The 18,823-nt window shown below is 37.6% G+C and overlaps 1 protein-coding gene across 1 annotated transcript in view; it reads left to right on the top strand.

The window, feature by feature from the left end:
* The window catches only part of STAG1 (stromal antigen 1), a 444,727-nt gene that overhangs the window by 111,527 nt on the left and 314,377 nt on the right, over positions 1-18,823 (top strand). Inside the window, exons 2-3 of the mRNA XM_032629925.1 lie at positions 15,735-15,852; positions 18,292-18,394. Of these exons, the coding sequence (XP_032485816.1) occupies positions 15,824-15,852; positions 18,292-18,394 (132 nt within the window). The 5' untranslated portion in view covers positions 15,735-15,823. The remainder of the gene's footprint in view (positions 1-15,734; positions 15,853-18,291; positions 18,395-18,823) is intronic.

The raw sequence follows: 18,823 nt of genomic DNA, 5'->3' as shown, positions 1-18,823 counted from the left end.
TCTCTTTGAGCACTGCTTTTGTCGCGTCTTATCAATTTTGGTATGTGGTGTTGTTTTCACTGGTCTCAAACTATTCTAATTTGTCTTGTAATTTTTTCTGTAACTCAGTAATTTTAAGAGTGTGTTGTTTAATTTGCATGTATTTGTAAATTTTTCAGGTTTCCCTCCTGTTATTCATTTCCACTTCCTTTCCATTGTGCTCAAAGAAGATAATTTCTATGACTCCAGTCTTGAAAAAGTTACTGAGACTTTTTTGTGGCCTAGTCAGCTAACCTGGAGAATTTCATATGTGCACTTGAGAATAATGTGTATACTGTTGTTGGGTTTGGTGTTCCATATATGTCTATTATGTCTGTTTAGTTTATGGTATTGTTCAAGTCCTCTGTTTCCATACTGATCTTCTGTCTGGATCTTCTATGTTTTTTTGAAAGTGGTATATTGAAATCACCAGCTATTACTATAGTGATTATCTATTTCTGTCTTTGATTCTGTTAGTGTTTGTGTCATATATTTTGGGACTCTGCTGTCTGGTGTATATATCTTTTTGATAGTTGTATTTTCCTGATGAATTGATCATTTTTACTCAGTGTTATTATGTCTCACATAATAAATGTGACAAAATTTATTTTGTCTGATATTAGCATAGCCACTCAAGCTTTCTTTTGGTTACCCTTTGTATAGAATACCTTTTTGTATCTTCTTGTTTTCAATCTCTTTGTGTATTTAAATTTAAAATGAATTTCTTGTAGACAGCGTGTCATTGGATCATTTTATTTTTTTTCAAAATTTATTTATTTTTGGCTGCCTTGAGTCTTCTTTGCTGCACGCGGGCTATCTCCAGTTGCAGCGAGAGGTGCAGGGTTGCGGTGCCCAGGCCTCTCACTGCAGTGACTTTTCTGTTGTTGCGGAGCACGGGCTCTAGGCTCACGGGCTTCAGTAGTTGTGGCACATGGGCTCAGTAGTTGTGACTCGCGGGCTCTAGATTGCAAGCTCAGTACTTGTGGCGCAAGGCTTAGCTACTCCGTGGCATGTGGGATCTTCCTGGACCAGGGCTTGAACCCATGCCCCTGCATTGGCATGTGAATTCTTAACCACTGCACCACCAGGGAAATCCCTGGATCATTTTAAAACATTCCATTGTGCCAGTCTGTCTCTTAATGGATAAGTTTAATACATTTATATTTAAGGAGATTGTTGACAAAGAAGGACTTTGCCATTTTGCTGTTTTTCTTCTACCTGTCTTTTTTTTTTTTACATCTTTATTAGAGTATAATTGCTTTACAATGGTGTGTTAGTTTCTGCTTTATAACAAAGTGAATCAGTTATACATACACATATGTTCCCATATCTCTTCCCTCTTGCATCTCCCTCGCTCGCACCCTCCCTATCCCACCTCTCCAGGTGGTCACAAAGAACCGAGCTGATCTCCCTGTGCTATGCGGCTGCTTCCCATTAGCTATCTATTTTACATTTGGTAGTGTATATATGTCCATGCCACTCTCTCACTTTGTCACAGCTTACCCCTCCCACTCCCCATATCCTCAAGTCCATTCTCTAGTAGGTCTTTTTCTTTATTCCTGTCTTACCCCTAGGTTCTTCATGACTTTCTTTTTCTTAAATTCCATATATATGTGTTACCATACGGTATTTGTCTTTCTCTTTCTGACTTACTTCACTCTGTATGACAGACTCTAGGTCTATCCACCTCATTACAAATAGCTCAATTTCATTTTTTTTTATGGCTGAGTAATATTCCATTGTATATATGTGCCACATCTTTATCCATTCATCCGATGATGGACACTTAAGTTGTGTCCATCTGAGGGCTTTTGTAAATAGAGCTGCAGTGAACATTTTGGTACATGACTCTTTTTGAATTATGGTTTTCTCAGGGTTTATGCCCAGTAGTGGGATTGCTGGGTCATATGGTAGTTCTATTTATAGTTTTTTAAGGAATCTCCATACTGTTCTCCATAGTGGCTGTACCAATTCACATTCCCACCAGCAGTGCAAGAGTGTTCCCTTTTCTCCACACCCTCTCCAACATTTATTGTTTCTAGATTTTTTGATGATGGCCATTATGACAGGTGTGAGATGATATCTTATTGTAGTTTTGATTTGCATTTCTGTAATGATTAATGATGTTGAGCATTCTTTCATGTGTTTGTTGGCAGTCTGTACATCTTCATTGGAGAAATGTCTATTTAGGTCTTCTGCCCATTTTTGGATTGGGTTGTTTGTTTTTTTGTTATTGAGCTGAATGAGCTGCATATAAATCTTGATCCTTTGTTAGTTGTTTCATTTGCAAATATTTTTTCCCATTCTTAGGCTTGTCTTTTGGTCTTGTTTATGGTTTCCTTTTCTGTGGAAAAACTTTGAAGTTTCATTAGGTCCCATTTGTTTGTTTTTGTTTTAATTCCCATTTCTCCAGGAGGTCGTCAAAAAGGATCTTGCTGTGATTTATGTCATAGAGTGTTCTGCCTATGTTTTCCTCTAAGAGTTTGATAGTTTCTGGTGTTACATTTAGGTCTTTAATCCATTTTGAGCTTATTTTTGTATATGGTGTTAGGGAGTGATCTAATATCATACTTTTATGTGTACCTGTCCAATTTTCCCAGCACCACTTATTGAAGAGGCTGTCCTTTCTCCACTGTACATTCCTGCCTCCTTTATCAAAGATAAGGTGACCATATGTGCGTGGGTTTATCTCGCAGCTTTCTATCCTGTTCCATTGATCATTATTTCTGTTTTTGTGCCAGTACCATACTGTCTTGATTACTGTAGCTTTGTAGTATAGTCTGAAGTCAGGGAGCCTGATTCCTCCAGATCCATTTTTCGTTCTCAAGATTGCTTTGGCTGTTCGGGGTCTTCTGTGTTTCCATACAAATTGTGACATTTTTTGTTCTAGTTCTGTGAAAAATGCCAGTGGTAGTTTGATAGGGATGCATTAAATCTGTAGATTGCTTTGGGTAGTAGAGTCATTTTCACAATGTTAATTCTTCCAATCCAAGAACATGGTATATCTCTCCATCTGTTTGTATCATCTTCAGTTTCTTTCATCAGTGTCTTATAATTTTCTGCATACAGACCTTTTGTCTCCTTAGGTAGGTTTATTCCTAGATATTTTATTCTTTTTGTTGCAGTGGAAAATGGGAGTGTTTTCTTGATTTCACTTTCAGATTTTTCATCATTAGTGTATAAGAATGCCAGAGATTTCTGTGCATTAATTTTGTATCCTGCTACTTTACCAATTTCATTGATTAGCTCTAGTAGTTTTCTGGTAGCATCTTTAGGATTCTCTATGTATAGTGTCATGTCATCTGCAAACAGTGACAGCTTTACGTCTTCTTTTCTGATTTGGATTCCTTTTATTTCCTTTTCTTCTCTGATTGCTGTGGCTAAGACTTCCAAAACTATGTTGAATAAGAGTGGTGAGAGTGGGCAACCTTGTCTTGTTCCTGATCGTAGTGGAAATGCTTTCCGTTTTTCACCATTGAGTACGATGTTGGCTGTGGTTTTGTCATATATGGCCTTTATTATGTTGAGGAAAGTTCCCTCTATGACTACTTTCTGCAGGGTTTTTATCATAAATGGGTGTTGAATTTTGTCAAAAGCTTTCTCTGCATCTATTGAGATGATCATATGGTTTTTCTCCTTCAATTTGTTAATACGGTGTATCACATTGATTTGCATATATTGAAGAATCCTTGCATTCCTGTAGTAAACCCCACTTGATCATGGTGTATGATCCTTTTAATGTGCTGTTGGATTCTGTTTGCTAGTATTTTGTTGAGGATTTTTGCATCTGTGTTCATCAGTGATATTGGCCTGTAGTTTTCTTTTGTTGTGACATCCTTGTCTGGTTTTGATATCAAGGTGATGGTGGCCTCGTAGAATGAGTTTGGGAGTGTTCCTCCCTCTGCTATATTTTGGAAGAGTTTGAGAAGGATAGGTGTTAGGTGTTCTCTAAATGTTTGATAGAATTCTCCTGTGAAGCCATCTGGTCCTGGGCTTTTGTTTGTTGGAAGATTTTTAATCACAGTTTCAATTTCAGTGCTTGTGATTGGTCTGTTCATATTTTCTATTTCTTCCTGTTTCAGTCTTGGCAGGTTGTGCATTTCTAAGAATTTGTCCATTTCTTCCAGATTGTCCATTTTATTGGCATAGAGTTGCTTGTAGTAATCTCTCATGATCTTTTGTATTTCTGCAGTGTCAGTTGTTACTTCTCCTTTTTAATTTTTAATTCTATTGATTTGAGTCTTCTCCCTTTTTTTCCTGATGAGTCTGGCTAATCAATTTTGTTTATCTTCTCAAAGAACCAGCTTTTAGTTTTATTGATCTTTGCTATCGTTTCCTTCATTTCTTTCTGATCTGACTTTTATGATTTCTTTCCTTCTGCTAACTTTGAGGTTTTTTTGTTCTTCTTTCTCTAATTGCTTGAGGTGCAAGGTTAGGTTGTTTATTTGAGATATTTCCTGTTTCTTAAGGTAGGATTGTATTGCTGTAAACTTCCCTGTTAGAACTGCTTTTGCTGCATCCCATAGGTTTTGGGTCGTCTTGTCTCCATTGTCATTTGTTTCTAGGTATTTTTTTTATTTCCTCTTTGATTTCTTCAGTGATCACTTCGTTATTAAGTACTGTATTGTTTAGCCTCCATGTGTTTGTATTTTTTATAGATCTTTTCCTGTAATTGATATCTAGTCTCATAGCGCTGTGGTCGGAAAAGATACTTGATACAATTTCAATTTTATTAAATTTACCAAGGCTTGATTTGTGACCTAAGATATGATCTATCCTGGAGAATGTTCCATGAGCACTTGAGAAAAATGTGTATTCTGTTGCTTTTAGTTGGAATGTCCTGTAAATATCAATTAAGACCATCTTGTTTAATATATCATTTATAGTGTGTGTTTCCTTATTTATTTTCATTTTGGATGATTGGTCCATTGGTGAAAGTGGGGTGTTAAAGTCCCCTACTATGAATGTGTTACTGTCGATTTCCCCTTTTATAGCTGTTAACATTTGCCTTATGTATTGAGGTGCTCCTGTATTGGGTGCATAAAGATTTACAATTTTTATATCTTCTTCTTGGATCGATCCTTTGATCATTATGTAGTGTCCTTCTTTGTCTCTTGTAATAGTCTTTATTTTAAAGTCTATTTTGTGTGATACGAGAAGTGCTGCTCCAGATTTCTTTTGGTTTCCATTTGCATGGAATGTCTTTTTCCATCCCCTTACTTTCTGTCTGTATGTGTCTCTAGGTCTGAAGTGGGTCTCTTGTAGACAGCATATATATGGGTCTTGTTTTTGTATCCATTCAGCCAGTCTGTGTCTTTTGGTGGGAGCATTTAGTCCATTTACATTTAAGGTAGTTATCGATATGTATCTTCCTATTACCATTTTCTTAATTGTTTTGGGTTTGTTACTGTAGTTCTTTTCCTTCTCTTCTGCTTCTTGCCTAGAGAAGTTCCTTTAGCATTTGTTTTAAAGCTCGTTTGGTGGTGCTGAACTGTTAGCTTTGCTTGTCTGTAAAGGTTTTAATTTTTCCATCAAATCTGAATGAGATCCTTGCTGGGTAGAGTAATCTTGGTTGCAGGTTTTTCTCCTTCATCACTTTAAATATGTCCTGCTAGTCCCTTCTGGCTTGCAGAGATTTTGCTGAAAGATCTGCTGTTAACCTTATGGGGATTCCCTTGTGTGTTATTTGTTGTTTTTCCCTTACTGCTTTTAATATGTTTTCTTTGTATTTAATTATTGACAGTTTGATTAATATGTGTCTTGGCTATTTCTCATTGGATTTATCCTGTATGGGACTCTCTGTGCTTCCTGGACTTGATTAACTATTTCACTTCCCATATTAGGGAAGTTTTCAATTATAATCTCTTCAAATATTTTCTCAGTCCCTTTCTTTTTCTCTTCTTCTTCTGTAATCACTATAATTCGAATGTTGGTGCATTTAGTGTTGTCCCAGAGGTCTCTGATACTGTCCTCGGTTCTTTTCATTTTTTTTCTTTATTCTGCTCTGCAGTAGTTATTTCCACTATTTTATCTCCAGGTCACTTATTCGTTCTTCTGCCTTGGTTATTCTGCTCTTGATCCCATCTAGAGTATTTTTCATTTCATTTATTGTGTTGTTCATCATTGCTTGTTTCATCCTTAGTTCTTCTAGGTCCTTGTTAAATGTTTCTTGCATTTTGTCTGTTCTATTTCCAAGATTTTGGATCATCTTTACTATCATTATTCTGAATTCCTTTTAGGTAGACTGCCTGTTTCCTCTTCATTTGTTAGGTCTGGTGGGTTTTTTCTTGGTCCTTCATCTGCTGTGTGTTTTTCTGTCTTCTCATTTTGCTTATCTTACTGTGTTTGGGGTCTCCTTTTTGCAGGTTGCAGGTTCATAGTCGCGGTGGTTAGGGGATGTTTTTGTATGTCCTCAGTGTCTAAGGTTGGTTCAGTGGGTTGTGTAGGCTTCCTGTTGGAGGGGACTAATGCCTGTGTTCTGGTGGATGAGGCTGGATCTTGTCTTTCTGGTGGGCAGGTCCACGTCCAGTAGTGTGTTTTAGGGTGTCTGTGGACTTATGATTTTAGGCAGCCTGTCTGCTAATGGGTGGGGTTGTGTTCGTCTTGCTAGTTGTTTGGCTTAGGGTGTGCAGCATTGTAGCTTGCTGGTTGTTGAGTGAAGCTGGGTGGTGGTGTTGAGATGGAGATCTCTGGGAGATTTTCGGCGTTCTATATTATGTGGAGCTGGGAGGTCTGTTGTGGACCAGTGTCCTGAAGTTGGCTGTCCCACCTCAGAGGCACACTCCTGACTCCTGGCTGCAGCACCAAGAGCCTTTCATCCACACGTCTCAGAATAAAAGGGAGAAAAAGTAGAAAGAAATAGGCTAAAAGAAAATAAAATAAAGTAAGGTAAGATACAATAATAATTATTAAGAAAAAAAGTCTTTTAAATAGTTAAAAAAATAAAAGGGACGGATAGAACCTTAGCACATATGGTGAAAGCAAAGTTATACAGACAAAATCTCACACAGAAGCATACACATACACACTCACAAAAAGAGGAAAAGGGGAAAAAAATAATAAATCTTGCTCTCAAAGTCCACCTCCTCAATTTGGGATGATTCGTTGTCTATTCATGGATTGCACAGATGCAGCGTACATCAAGTTGATTGTGGTGCTTTAATCTGCTGCTTCTGAGGCTGCTGGTAGAGATTTCCCTTTCTCTTCTTTGTTCTCACAGCTCCTAGGGCTCAGCTTTGGATTTGGCCCCTCCTCTGGGTGTAGGTCGCTGGAGGGTGTCTGTTCTTCAGTCAGACAGGAAGGGGTTAAAGCAACAACTGCTTTGGGAACTCTGGCTCACTCAGCCTGGGGGTAGGGAGGGGTACAGAGTGCGGGTCGAGCCTGCGGCAGCAGAGGCCAGCGTGACGTTGCACCAGCCTGAGGCGTGCCGTGCGTTCTCCCGGGGAAGTTGTCCCTGGATCCCGGGACCCTGGCAGTGGCGGGTTGCACAGGTTCCCCGGAAGGGGCGGTGTGGATAATAACCTGTGTTTGCACACAGGCTTCTTAGTGGCGGCAGCGACAGCTTTAGCCTCTTATGCCCGTCTCTGGGGTCCGCGCTTTTAGCCGCGGCTCGCGCCCGTCTGTGGAGCTCCTTTATGCAGCGCTCTTAATCCCCTCTCCTTGCGCACCAGGAAAGAGGGAAGAAAATGTCTCTTGCCTGTTTGGCAGGTCCAGACTTTCCCCCGGACTCCCTCCTGGCTAGCCGTGGTGCACTAACTCCCTAAAAGCTGTGTTCATGTCGCCAACCCCAGTCCTCCCTGCGCTCCGACCGAAGCCTGAGCCTCAGCTCCCAGACCCGCCTGCCCTGGCGGGTGAGCAGAGAAGCCTCTCGGGCTGGTGAGTGCTGGTCAGCACCGATCCTCTGTGCGGGAATCTCCCCGCTTTGCCCTCTGCACCCCTGTTGCTGTGCTGTCCTCCGCGGCTCCGAAGCTTTCCCCTTCCGCCACCCGCAGTCTCCGCCCGCGAATGGGCTTCCTAGTGTGTGGAAACCTTTCCTCCTTCACAGCTCCCTCCCACTGGTGCAGGTCCCGTCCCTATCCTTTTGTCTCTGTTTATTCTTTTTTCTTTTGCCTTACTCAGGTACGTGGGTACCTTCTTTCCTTTTGGGAGGTCTGAGTTCTTCTGCCAGCGTTCAGTAGGTGTTGTGTAGGAGCAGTTCCACGTGTAGATGTATTTCTGATGTACCTGTGGGGAGGAAGGTGATTTCCGCATCTTACTCTTACGCCATCTTCCCGGAAGTCCCTAGTTGTCTTATATATTCTTTGTTGCCCGATTCCTGTATCACTGCTTTTGTTTGTGTTTGATTTTTTTCTAGCGTACCATTTTCACGTTTTAAATATTTTAAATTATTTTCTTAGTAATCATCCTGGTGATCAGAATTAATATCTTAACGTTTATACCAATTTAGTTTGAAATGATAGTAACTTGGTTTTTATTCATATATTCAGGCATACCTCAAATGCATTGTGGGTTTGGTTCTAGACCACTGGAGTAAAGCAAACATCACAGCAAAGTGAGTCACTTGAGTTACTGTAGTCTGTTAAGTATTCATTAGCATTATGTCTTAAAAAACTATGTACATACCTTTATGTGCATACATAAAAAACACTTTATTGCTAAAAGGTGCTAACCATCATCTGAGCCTTCGTTGACTTGTAGTCTTTTTGCTGGAGGAGGGTCATGCCTCAGTGTTTATGGCTGCTGAAGGCTGGAGTGACTGTGAAATTTCTTAAAATAAGACAACAGTGAAGTTTGCCATATTGGTGGACTCTTCCATTCATGAATTAATTTCCTGTAGCATACAGTGCTGTTTGAGGTCATTTTACCTGCAATAGAACTTTTTTCAAAATTGGAGTCAGTCCTCTTAAACTCTGCCACTGCTTTATCAATGAGGTTTGCATAATATTCTAAACTGTTTGTTGTCATTTCAGCAGTCTTGTCAGCATCTTCACCAGGAGTAGATTTCATCTCAAGAAACTACTCTCTTTGCTCATACCTACGAAGCAAAACTCATTTGTAAAAGTTTTTATCATGAGAATAGTAATAATGCTGTCACATATTCAGACTGCACTTTTAATCCTAGTTCATTGCTATTTCACTACACCCACAGTTCTTCCCCCACTGAAAACTTGAACCCCTCAAAGTCATCCATGAGGGTTGGAATCAACTTCTTGCAAACTCCTGTTTATGTTCATGTTTTGACCTCTTTCCATGAATCACAAACGTTACTAATGGCATCTAGAATGCTGAATCTTTTCCATGTTTTCAACTGACCTTGTCCAGGTTCATCAGAGGAATCACTAACTATGACAGCTACAGCCTTATGAAATGTATTTGTTAACTAATGAAAGTTGAACAGTGAAATGACTCCTGTGGGTTGCAGGATGGATGCTGTGTCAGGAGGTGTGAAAGCAACATAACTCTCACGGTGCATTGTTAGCAGAGCTCTTGGGTGATCAGGTGCATTGTCAATGAGCAGTAATATTTTGAAAGGAACCTTCTGAGCAGTAGATCTCAAGAGTAGGCTTAAAATATTCACTAAACCATGTTCTAAACAAATGTGTTGTCATCCAGGCTTTGTTTTTCCATTTCTAGAGCACAGGCAGAATAGATATAGTGTAATTCTTAAGGGCCCTAGGATTTTTGAAATAATAAATGAGCACTGGCTGCAGTTGAAAGTCAGTAGCTACCTTAGACCCTACGAAGAAAGTATGCTTGTTTTTTGAAGCTTTGAAGTCAGGCACTGACTTCTCTCTACCTATGAAATTCCTAGATGTCATCTTCTTCCAAAGTAATGCTGTTTTGTCTACATTGAAAATCTTTTGTTTAGTGTAGGCACCTTAATTACTTATTTTAGCTAGATCTTCTGCATAATTTGCTTCAGTTTCTACATCACCATTTGCTGCTTTACCTTGCACTTTTATGTTATGGAGACAGCTTCTTTCCTTAAGCCTCATGAACTAGCCTCTGCTAGTTTCATACTTTTTTTCTGCAGCTTCCTCACTTGTCTTAGCCTTTGTAGGGTCTTGCTCTGGATTCGACTTGGACTTAAGGGAATGTTGTAACTGATTTGATCTTCTATCTAGATTCCTAAGACTTCCTCATATCAGCAATAAGCTGTTTTGCTTTCTTATCATTCATATGTTCACTGGAGTAGCATTCTCAATTTTCTTTAAGAACTTTTTCTTTGCAGTTACAACTTGGCGAACTGCTTGGTGCAAGAGGCCTTGCTTTTTATCTGTCTCAGGTTTTGAAATACGTTCTTCGCTAAGCTTAATCATGTCTAGTTTTTGATTGAAAATGAGAGACATACAATTCTTCCTTTGACTTGAACACATAGCGGCCATTGTGGGTTTATTAACACGCCTAATTTCAATATTGTTATGTATCCAGGAATAGGGAGGGCCATGGAGAGGGAGAGAGACAGAGGAATGGCCAATCAGTGGAGCAGTCATAACACACACAACATTTATCAATTATGTTTGCTGGCTTATGTGGATGTCATTCATGGCATCCTAAAACAATTATGATAGTAACATTGCTGATCACAGATTACCATAGGACACATAATAATAATATGAAAAATATTGGGAAATTTCCAAAATGTGACAAAGAGACATGAAATGAGCAAGTGCTGTTGGAAGAATGACAGTGATAGACTAGCAGGGTTGCCACAAAACCTTAAATTTGTAAAAAATGCAATATCTTTGAAGATCATAAAGCAAAGTGCAATAAAATGAGGTATACCTGTAATAACTTGTAAAGTTTTGCTCCCATCCCCATCCCTCACTTATATTATTGTAAATAAATTACATCTTTTGATTCAAAGAAATGGAAAGATGGATTGGATTGGAAGAATTAATATTGTTAAAATGCCCATACATTTTGGACAAAGAAATCTACAGATTTAATTCAATTCATATCAAAATATCCATGACATTTTTCATAGAACTAGAACAAATAGTCCTGAAATTTATATGGAACTGCAAAAGACCCAGAATTGCCAAAGCAATCCTGAGGAAAAAGAACAAAGCATAGGGCTTCCCTGGTGGTGCAGTGGTTGGGGTCCGCCTGCCGATGCAGGGGACGCGGGTTCGTGCCCCTGTCCGGGAGGATCCCGCGTGCCGCGGAGCGGCTGGGCCCGTGGGCCGTGGCCGCTGGGCCTGCGCGTCCGGAGCCTGTGCTCCGCAGCGGGAGAGGCCACAGCGGTGAGAGGCTCGCGTACTGCAAAAAAAAAAAAAAAAAAGAACAAAGCATAACCCTTCCAGACTTCAGACTATACTACAAAGCTACAATATCTTATAATAACATATAATGGAAAATAATCTGAAAAAATGGTATAACTGAATCACTTTGCTGTACACCTGAAACAAACACAATATTGTAAATCAACTATATTTCAATTAAAAGTTAAACTATCTTTATACATTGTGTATTCATTAACATAGGTATATAAATACTATTTTATTACTTTTAAATCATAAAGGAAACAAATACAGGAATTACAAACCAAAAATAAAATAATACTGGCTTCTGCATTTACCTGTGTAGTTAATTTTTCCAGTGTTCTCCTTTTTTTCTGTGGCTTCAAGTTTTGTTTATTCTTTATTTCTGCATGAAGGAGTTCCTTTAGCGTTTCTCGTAGGGCAGGGCAGGTCTAGCAACAAACTTCCTTAGTTTTTATTTTTCTAGGAATGTTTTAATTTCTCTGCCATTTTTGAGTGATAGTCTGCTGGGTATAGAATTCTTATTTGACAGTTTTTTTTCATCATTTTAGATATGTCATCCTACTGTCTCCTGGCTTTCATGATATTTAATGAGAAATTGGCTGTTAGTCTTACTGTGGATTCTGTGGATTACTTGTATATGATGAGGTGGATTGTTTTTGTTCTTCCTTCAAGATTCTTTCATCTCTGGCTTTTACAGTTTAACTATACAGTTGACTTTTGAATCACACAGGTTTGAACTGCACCTTTCCACTCTTACACAGGTGTTTTTCAACAAAAACTAAAATACTACACAGTCTGTGGTTAGTTGAGCACTGATGTGGAACCACAAATACGGAGGGCTGACTATAAAGTTATATGTGGATTTTTGACTGTGCAGGGAGTCAGTGCCCCTAACCCTGGTGTTGTTCAAGGGTAAACTATAGTTTTATCTGTGTGACTCTTTAAAAATTTTTTAAAAATTTAAAGATTACCTTCCATTTACAGTATTACAAAATGTTAGCTATATTCCACATGTTGTATGATGCATCCTTGAGCCTATCTTACACCCAGTAGCTTGTACCTCCAACTCCCCCACCTCTGTATTACCGACCCAAACCCCACCCCTATCCCCCCCCACCCCCGCCCACTGGTAACCACTAGCTTGTTCTCTGTATCTCTGTGTGTGACTCACTTCTGAGTTTCTCCTACTTGGAGTTCATTTACCTTCTTGATTGTGTAGATTTCTGTATTTAACTTTAAATTGGTAAGTTTTTTGCCATTGTGTCTTCAGATATTCTTTCTACCCCTTTCTGTTGATATACTTTTGTAAGTCTGTTTTCTCTGGAAGTCAGACTTCAATATCTGGGCTTACATGGAGATGATTTGTGTGAAATTCTTTTTTGTTGTTGTTAATGGGTCATATTTTCACATTTCTTTGTATGCCTTTTGATTTTTTTTTGTTTTTTAAAAACTGGACATTTTGAATATTACAGTTTTGTAATACTAGATTCTCCTCTCCTCCTCATGCTTTACTGTTGTTGTCTTTTCAAGGGCTGCAGTCATTTCTTTATTTACTTTTTTCTAAACTGTTTTTTCAAGGACTGTATTCCCTGTCATGTGTGGTTACTGAAATTTTGTTGTCTGGGTGTTTAGCAGTGATCTTCCAGATTTCCTTAGTTAATGGGAGTTGGAAAAATGTAATTTCTTGTTTTTTTGCAGATTGTCTGTTAGCTGAGGTACTTCTTCAGAGGTTAGGCAGGCTACCTACAACTTTGCCTTAGTATTCACCCTGTGCTTGCACAGAGAGCAAAGATCAGCTAGAGTTGCAAGCCTGTGCCCCTCAGGTCTTCTCTAAGAATTCATCCAGCCCTGGGCATTCAAGTAGCAGTCTACATTTCCTAGTATGTGTGATATCCCTTTGAAGTACTTATTCTTCAAATATCTTAACTCCTCTGCCTTTTTATTTTGAGGCTTTTTAGATTGTCTGTTAGTTATGTAATCCATTGTCTTGCCCCTGGCAACTACTTTTATTGTCTGTCTTTAAATCTTTTTGAAAGATGATACTCTTTCAAAAAAAAGGGAAGCTCTTCAAAACACTCTGCCACAGTTTTTGAGATTGGGTCCATGGTGTTCCCCTTGGCACCAGCAAGCCATACTAGTAACTCTGTTTGCTGTCCCTGTGGGCACCATAGATTTGGGGGAGGGGAGATGGCATACAGGTAAGCAAAAATACTATTGTGCCCTCTTATCAAATAAAATAGACTGTTAGGCACTTCTCTCTTTGTTATATGTTTTTATTAGATTACAGATGTCCATAAAAGATGTCTTGTCATTTTTTTTTTTTGGCAAGCTAAGAGTTGCTTCATTGGAGGGCCTAATTCTTGAGGTTTCTTACTCCTCCATTTTCCATGACATCATTTCTTTTTTTCATTTTTGAAAGATTGATAATTCAGTGTTCATGGTTTTTTCCTCTCCACTCATTAGTTTTATTCCATTGTCTTTCACCTTACATAGTTTCTACCAAAAAGTCTGATAAAATGTTTTGTTTTTCTGTGTGTGAGGAATTATGTTTTTTTAGCTTCCTTTTGAATTTTCTTTCATTTTTAGCAATATTATATTTTAGATATTATTCTTGGGAATTCTCTGGTCTTCCATCTGTGTTTTAATGTCTTAAATTATTTTTGGAAAGTTCTCCTGTGCTCTCTCTTCAAATATTTATTTTGCTTTGATCTTTCTCTCTCCTTCTGGAATTCTAGTATACCTATGTTATTCTATTAGGTATTGTGCCATGGCCTGTCTTGGATGCTCTCTTTTGTCCCACTTCCTCTGCTACTTTTTTTTTTTTAATAAACTTTATTTTTTAGAGAAGTTTTATATTCACAGTAGAATTGAACAGAAGGTAGAGAGATTCCCCCTATAACCCCTGTTCCCACATACATATAGCCTCTCCCACTATTAACATCCCACATTACAGTGGTATGTCTGTTACAATCAATGAACCTATGTTGACATTATCACCCAGTGTCTGTAATTTACATTAGGGTTCACTCTTTGTGTTATATATTCCATGGCTTTTGATAAATGTACAGTTAGATGTACCCACCATTCTTGTATCATACAAAATATCTTCTCTGCCCTAAAAATCTTCTGTGCCCACTTAGTCATCTCTCCTACCCCATAACTTCTGGCAGTCACTGATAGTTTTACTGTCTCCATAGTTTTGCCTTTTCCAGAATGCCATATTGTTCAAATCATATAGTATGTAGTGGTTTCAGATTGGCTTCTTTCAGTTAGTAATATGCATTTGAGCTTTCTCTGTGTCTTTTCCTGGCTTGATAGCTCATTGCTTTTAAGTGTTAAATAGTATTCCATTGTCTGCATGTACCACAGTTTATTTATCCATTCACCTCTTAAAGGACACCTTTCTTTCCTGTTTTGGCAATTTTGAATAAAACCGCTGTAAACATCTTTGTGCAGGCTTTTATGTAGACATAAATTTTCAGTTCATTTGGGTAAATACTAAGAAGTGTGCTTGTTGATAGTACTGGTTGATTGTAGTCTGTGTATTCTGGCATATTCATTTTATTCTAAAGTAATTTTCAAAAGACCTGAATAGACATTTTTTCTGAAGAAGGTATATACATGACCAAAAGCTACATGAAAAGGTATTCAAAATCACTAGTCTTCAGGGAAATGAAAATCAGAGCCATGATGCATCACTTCACACCTCTGTTAGGATGGCTTTTATCAAAAAGTTAAGAGATGTATTCTGGTTGAGGATGTGTGCAGAATGGAACCCCTTCACTGTTCGTGCAAATGTAAACTGGTAAAGCCTCTGGAAAACAGTATGGAGGTTCCTCAGATAATTAAAAACTACCATATTACACAGCAATCCCACTTCTGGGTATATATCCAAAAGAAATGAAATCATTATCCCAAAGAGATAGATGTACTCCCATGCTCATAGCACCATTATTCACCATAACCAAAATATGGAAACAACATTATGTGTCCATGGATGTATGGGTAAAGAAAACTTGTTGTGTGTATGTGTGTGGAATCACTTATATGTGGAATCTTGAAGTGGGGGTGGGGAATTTGTAGAAAAGTGGTTGCCAGGGGCCAAGTGGTAGGGGAAATAGGGAGAGGCTGGTTAAAGGGTACAAACTTTGTTATAAATGAATATTGTCTGAGGATCTAATGTATAATATAGTGACTATAGTTGATAACACTGTTTTGTATAATTGAAATTTGCTAAGAGAGTAGAACTTACTGAATATTGGGACCAAAAAAAAGGAAAAGTAAATATGTGAGGTGGTGGATTTGTTAATTAACTCAATGGGGGAAGCCCTTCATAATGTAACCATATATCAAATCATCCTGCTGTAAGTAACAGTTTTATTTGTCAACTGCACCTCAGTAAAGCTAGAAAAAATAATTTCTTCCTTTCTTTCTTTCTTTTTATTTTAGTTAACAGGATTACCTTTGAGGTTATTTTGAAAGTTTTGAGTTGTACAGCACTTGATTCTTTGCTCCATTGTGGAAAGATCTTTACAGCAATGATTACTTCAGAGTTACCAGTGTTACAGTAAGTATTATAGCTTTCTTTTTATTTTTTTAAAATGCATGTAACACTTTTCTGTATCAAAATGCTCTCATTAATAAGACATCAAATATGTTCTCTGATAGTTGGGTAATATGTTTGAAGTAAAAGAACTATCAGAGGGTGTAATTACTATATCCATCTATAGCCCTTGCATCATAATGTCAGCATGTTCTGTGTTACTGAACAAAAAACATGTTACACTGTCTTATATTAGGAGTCAGCAAACTATGAACATGGGCCAATCTGGCATGCTGACTGTTTTTGTAAATAAAGTGTTATTGGAATAGAGTCACACTGATTCCTTTGCAGACTGTTTATGACTATAAGTTGTAATAGAGAATGAATTAATCTGCAGAGCATAAATATTTTGTTTGACTGTTTACAGAGAAAGTTTGTAGACCTCTATCCTGTATCACACTGTGTGTCTAACCCTCTCACCCCCATGCCAGAACTTCTTTTCCCTGAGATTGTGATTGGTGAGTCCTTGGCATTTCTGGTGGCATCTCATTATTAGATTTTGTTAGGGTTGTAGGACAGATCTAGAATTTGATCTTATGAATTCTCTGGGAGATGTGATCAGGGTAATGGCAGATACTTTTCATTTTATAGGTGTCATTAAGCTACAAATTAGGAATCTGCATACCTTGCACTTTTATGTTATGGAGACAGCTTCTTTCCTTAAGCCTCATGAACTAGCCTCTGCTAGTTTCATACTTTTTTTCTGCAGCTTCCTCACTTGTCTTAGCCTTTGTAGGGTCTTGCTCTGGATTCGACTTGGACTTTAGGGAATGTTGTAACTGATTTGATCTTCTATCTAGATTCCTAAGACTTCCTCATATCAGCAATAAGCTGTTTTGCTTTCTTATCATTCATATGTTCACTGGAGTAGCATTCTCAATTTTCTTTAAGAACTTTTTCTTTGCAGTTACAACTTGGCGAACTGCTTGGTGCAAGAGGCCTTGCTTTTTATCTGTCTCAGGTTTTGAAATACGTTCTTCGCTAAGCTTAATCATGTCTAGTTTTTGATTGAAAGTGAGAGACATACAATTCTTCCTGCTATTTGCAGTTTTATGCAGATCCTTTATACAGTTAGTAATGTAGAACTCAGTGAGGATGTTTCTGTTAATACTATCTATACCTTTTTAGTGCCATGCTGGGGCCAGCCTGTACTGGCCTGGAGAGCTGAATATTAAATTTACAGGAATTTTGTGACCTCTTTCAGTATAACGTAGCCATTATAAAAAGTTAAATTATGCAAACTTAAAATTAATTAAATCATGTTAAAAACAAAAGTAATAAATACTCAAAACTCATCATTTCCTAATTATTTTACATCCTACTATTTTCTGTGTTCTTGAGATTTTTATTTACACCTATTATTGTATGTATGGTGGAAATACTTTTTAGTAGTGTACTGCTACTGTTAATTACTTCTCAACTCTGTATTTGGTGATGTCACTTTGGTAGTTTGAATTTGGCTGCGGGGAGAGCATTCACATTATGAAAATCAGCAAACACTACACATCAGGGCTCAGTTTATTGTTTTGTTGTTTGTGGACTCAATAAAGTGATGGAGAAATTGTTAATAACAGATTAAACTTAAAGGTGTATCAAGTCTATAGTCATTACATTATGATACCACAAAAAATTGACATATCCTTCTAGTGTTCGAGAACTATTATGTATTCCGTTCAGTAAAAAAGTTGCTCCCAACATTGACCAATTAGTGAAGTTCCCACAAGTGTCTTTGTCATTTCATTTGCATTCTGTTCATTAAAGTGAACAAAGATATCAACTGTCTTTCATGTCAAAACCCTATTTGTTCATCAGTTGCAACCATAGGTTAGCTAGGGATACAAGAGTTTGGCAAAATTATCAAAATCATTTTATATGAATCAATTAGCTGGATAGAATTTACAATAAAGAATATTGTGCATTTTATTATTCTTTGTAAGTTGCATGCTATGCATCCTTTATATTGTTAACATTTCTAATAATTTATGCATATATTTTTTGAAGAGCCAGTTGTTAAACATTGACCAGCACACTTTTATTATTTTATAAAATGAATAAAATTTCTCCCAAGCTTTTGTCTTTTTTATATTGAAGAATTAGTCTTTTGCAATTGTTATTTTGCATTTATATGTTGTATAGCAGCTGCCATTTCCACAGTCATTTCCTTGTCTGTATTTCTCTATTTGGGGAATCATTTTATTCAGTGTTATGTGATATTAGCAGGGAGGGTAACATTTTCAATTTGCTATAGATTTTTTCTGAAAGTGGAAGTATAAACCACTTCTAATCAGCCATATGTGTACATATAGCAGGAGGTAAGGAAACCAGTGGAACAGAGCTGCATTGTATTATAAATAGGTATATATTATTAATTTGTTCACTAAAATAATATATCATATTTTCTAGGGATTCAACTAATGAAACTACTGCCCATTCTGATGCTGGCAGCGAACTTGAAGAAACAGAGGTCAAAGGAAAAAGAAAAAGGGGTCGACCTGGCCGGCCTCCAGTATGTATATACTTGTCTTCTTTGTTCCTTTAACGGTTACCAAGTAAAGGGGCTTGATATGAGTTATTTGTTAATTCTAGTATTGTTAACACTTTTTCAAATCTCGCTGACACATCAGAAATTCTTGGAAACTTTGCTTCATAAATTGGCTTAGTAGTGGTTAGAAAAAGGAAATTAATTATAGTATCTTTTTTGCTTTCCATGCTTCTCTTGTAAATAAATGGTGGTCCATGTGAAGGCATTGAGATGATCAACATGGAATGAGGTGTAGTTAGTTATGATTTCTTTGCCTTTTATTTTTAGATGCAACTCAGATTTCCTGTGAGCTCCTAACTATGCATTTTGGTAGTATTTGGGTCCAGTGTCAGAATATATTCTCATTTATACATGATTGAGAAATTTAGAAAAGCTCTAGGTATCCTTACTTTG

Source organism: Phocoena sinus, chromosome 4 (assembly GCF_008692025.1).
Source record: "Phocoena sinus isolate mPhoSin1 chromosome 4, mPhoSin1.pri, whole genome shotgun sequence".
NCBI lineage: Eukaryota > Metazoa > Chordata > Mammalia > Artiodactyla > Phocoenidae > Phocoena > Phocoena sinus.
The sequence above is the reverse complement of the archived record's forward strand: the minus strand, read 5'-3'. Positions and strand labels throughout refer to the sequence as shown.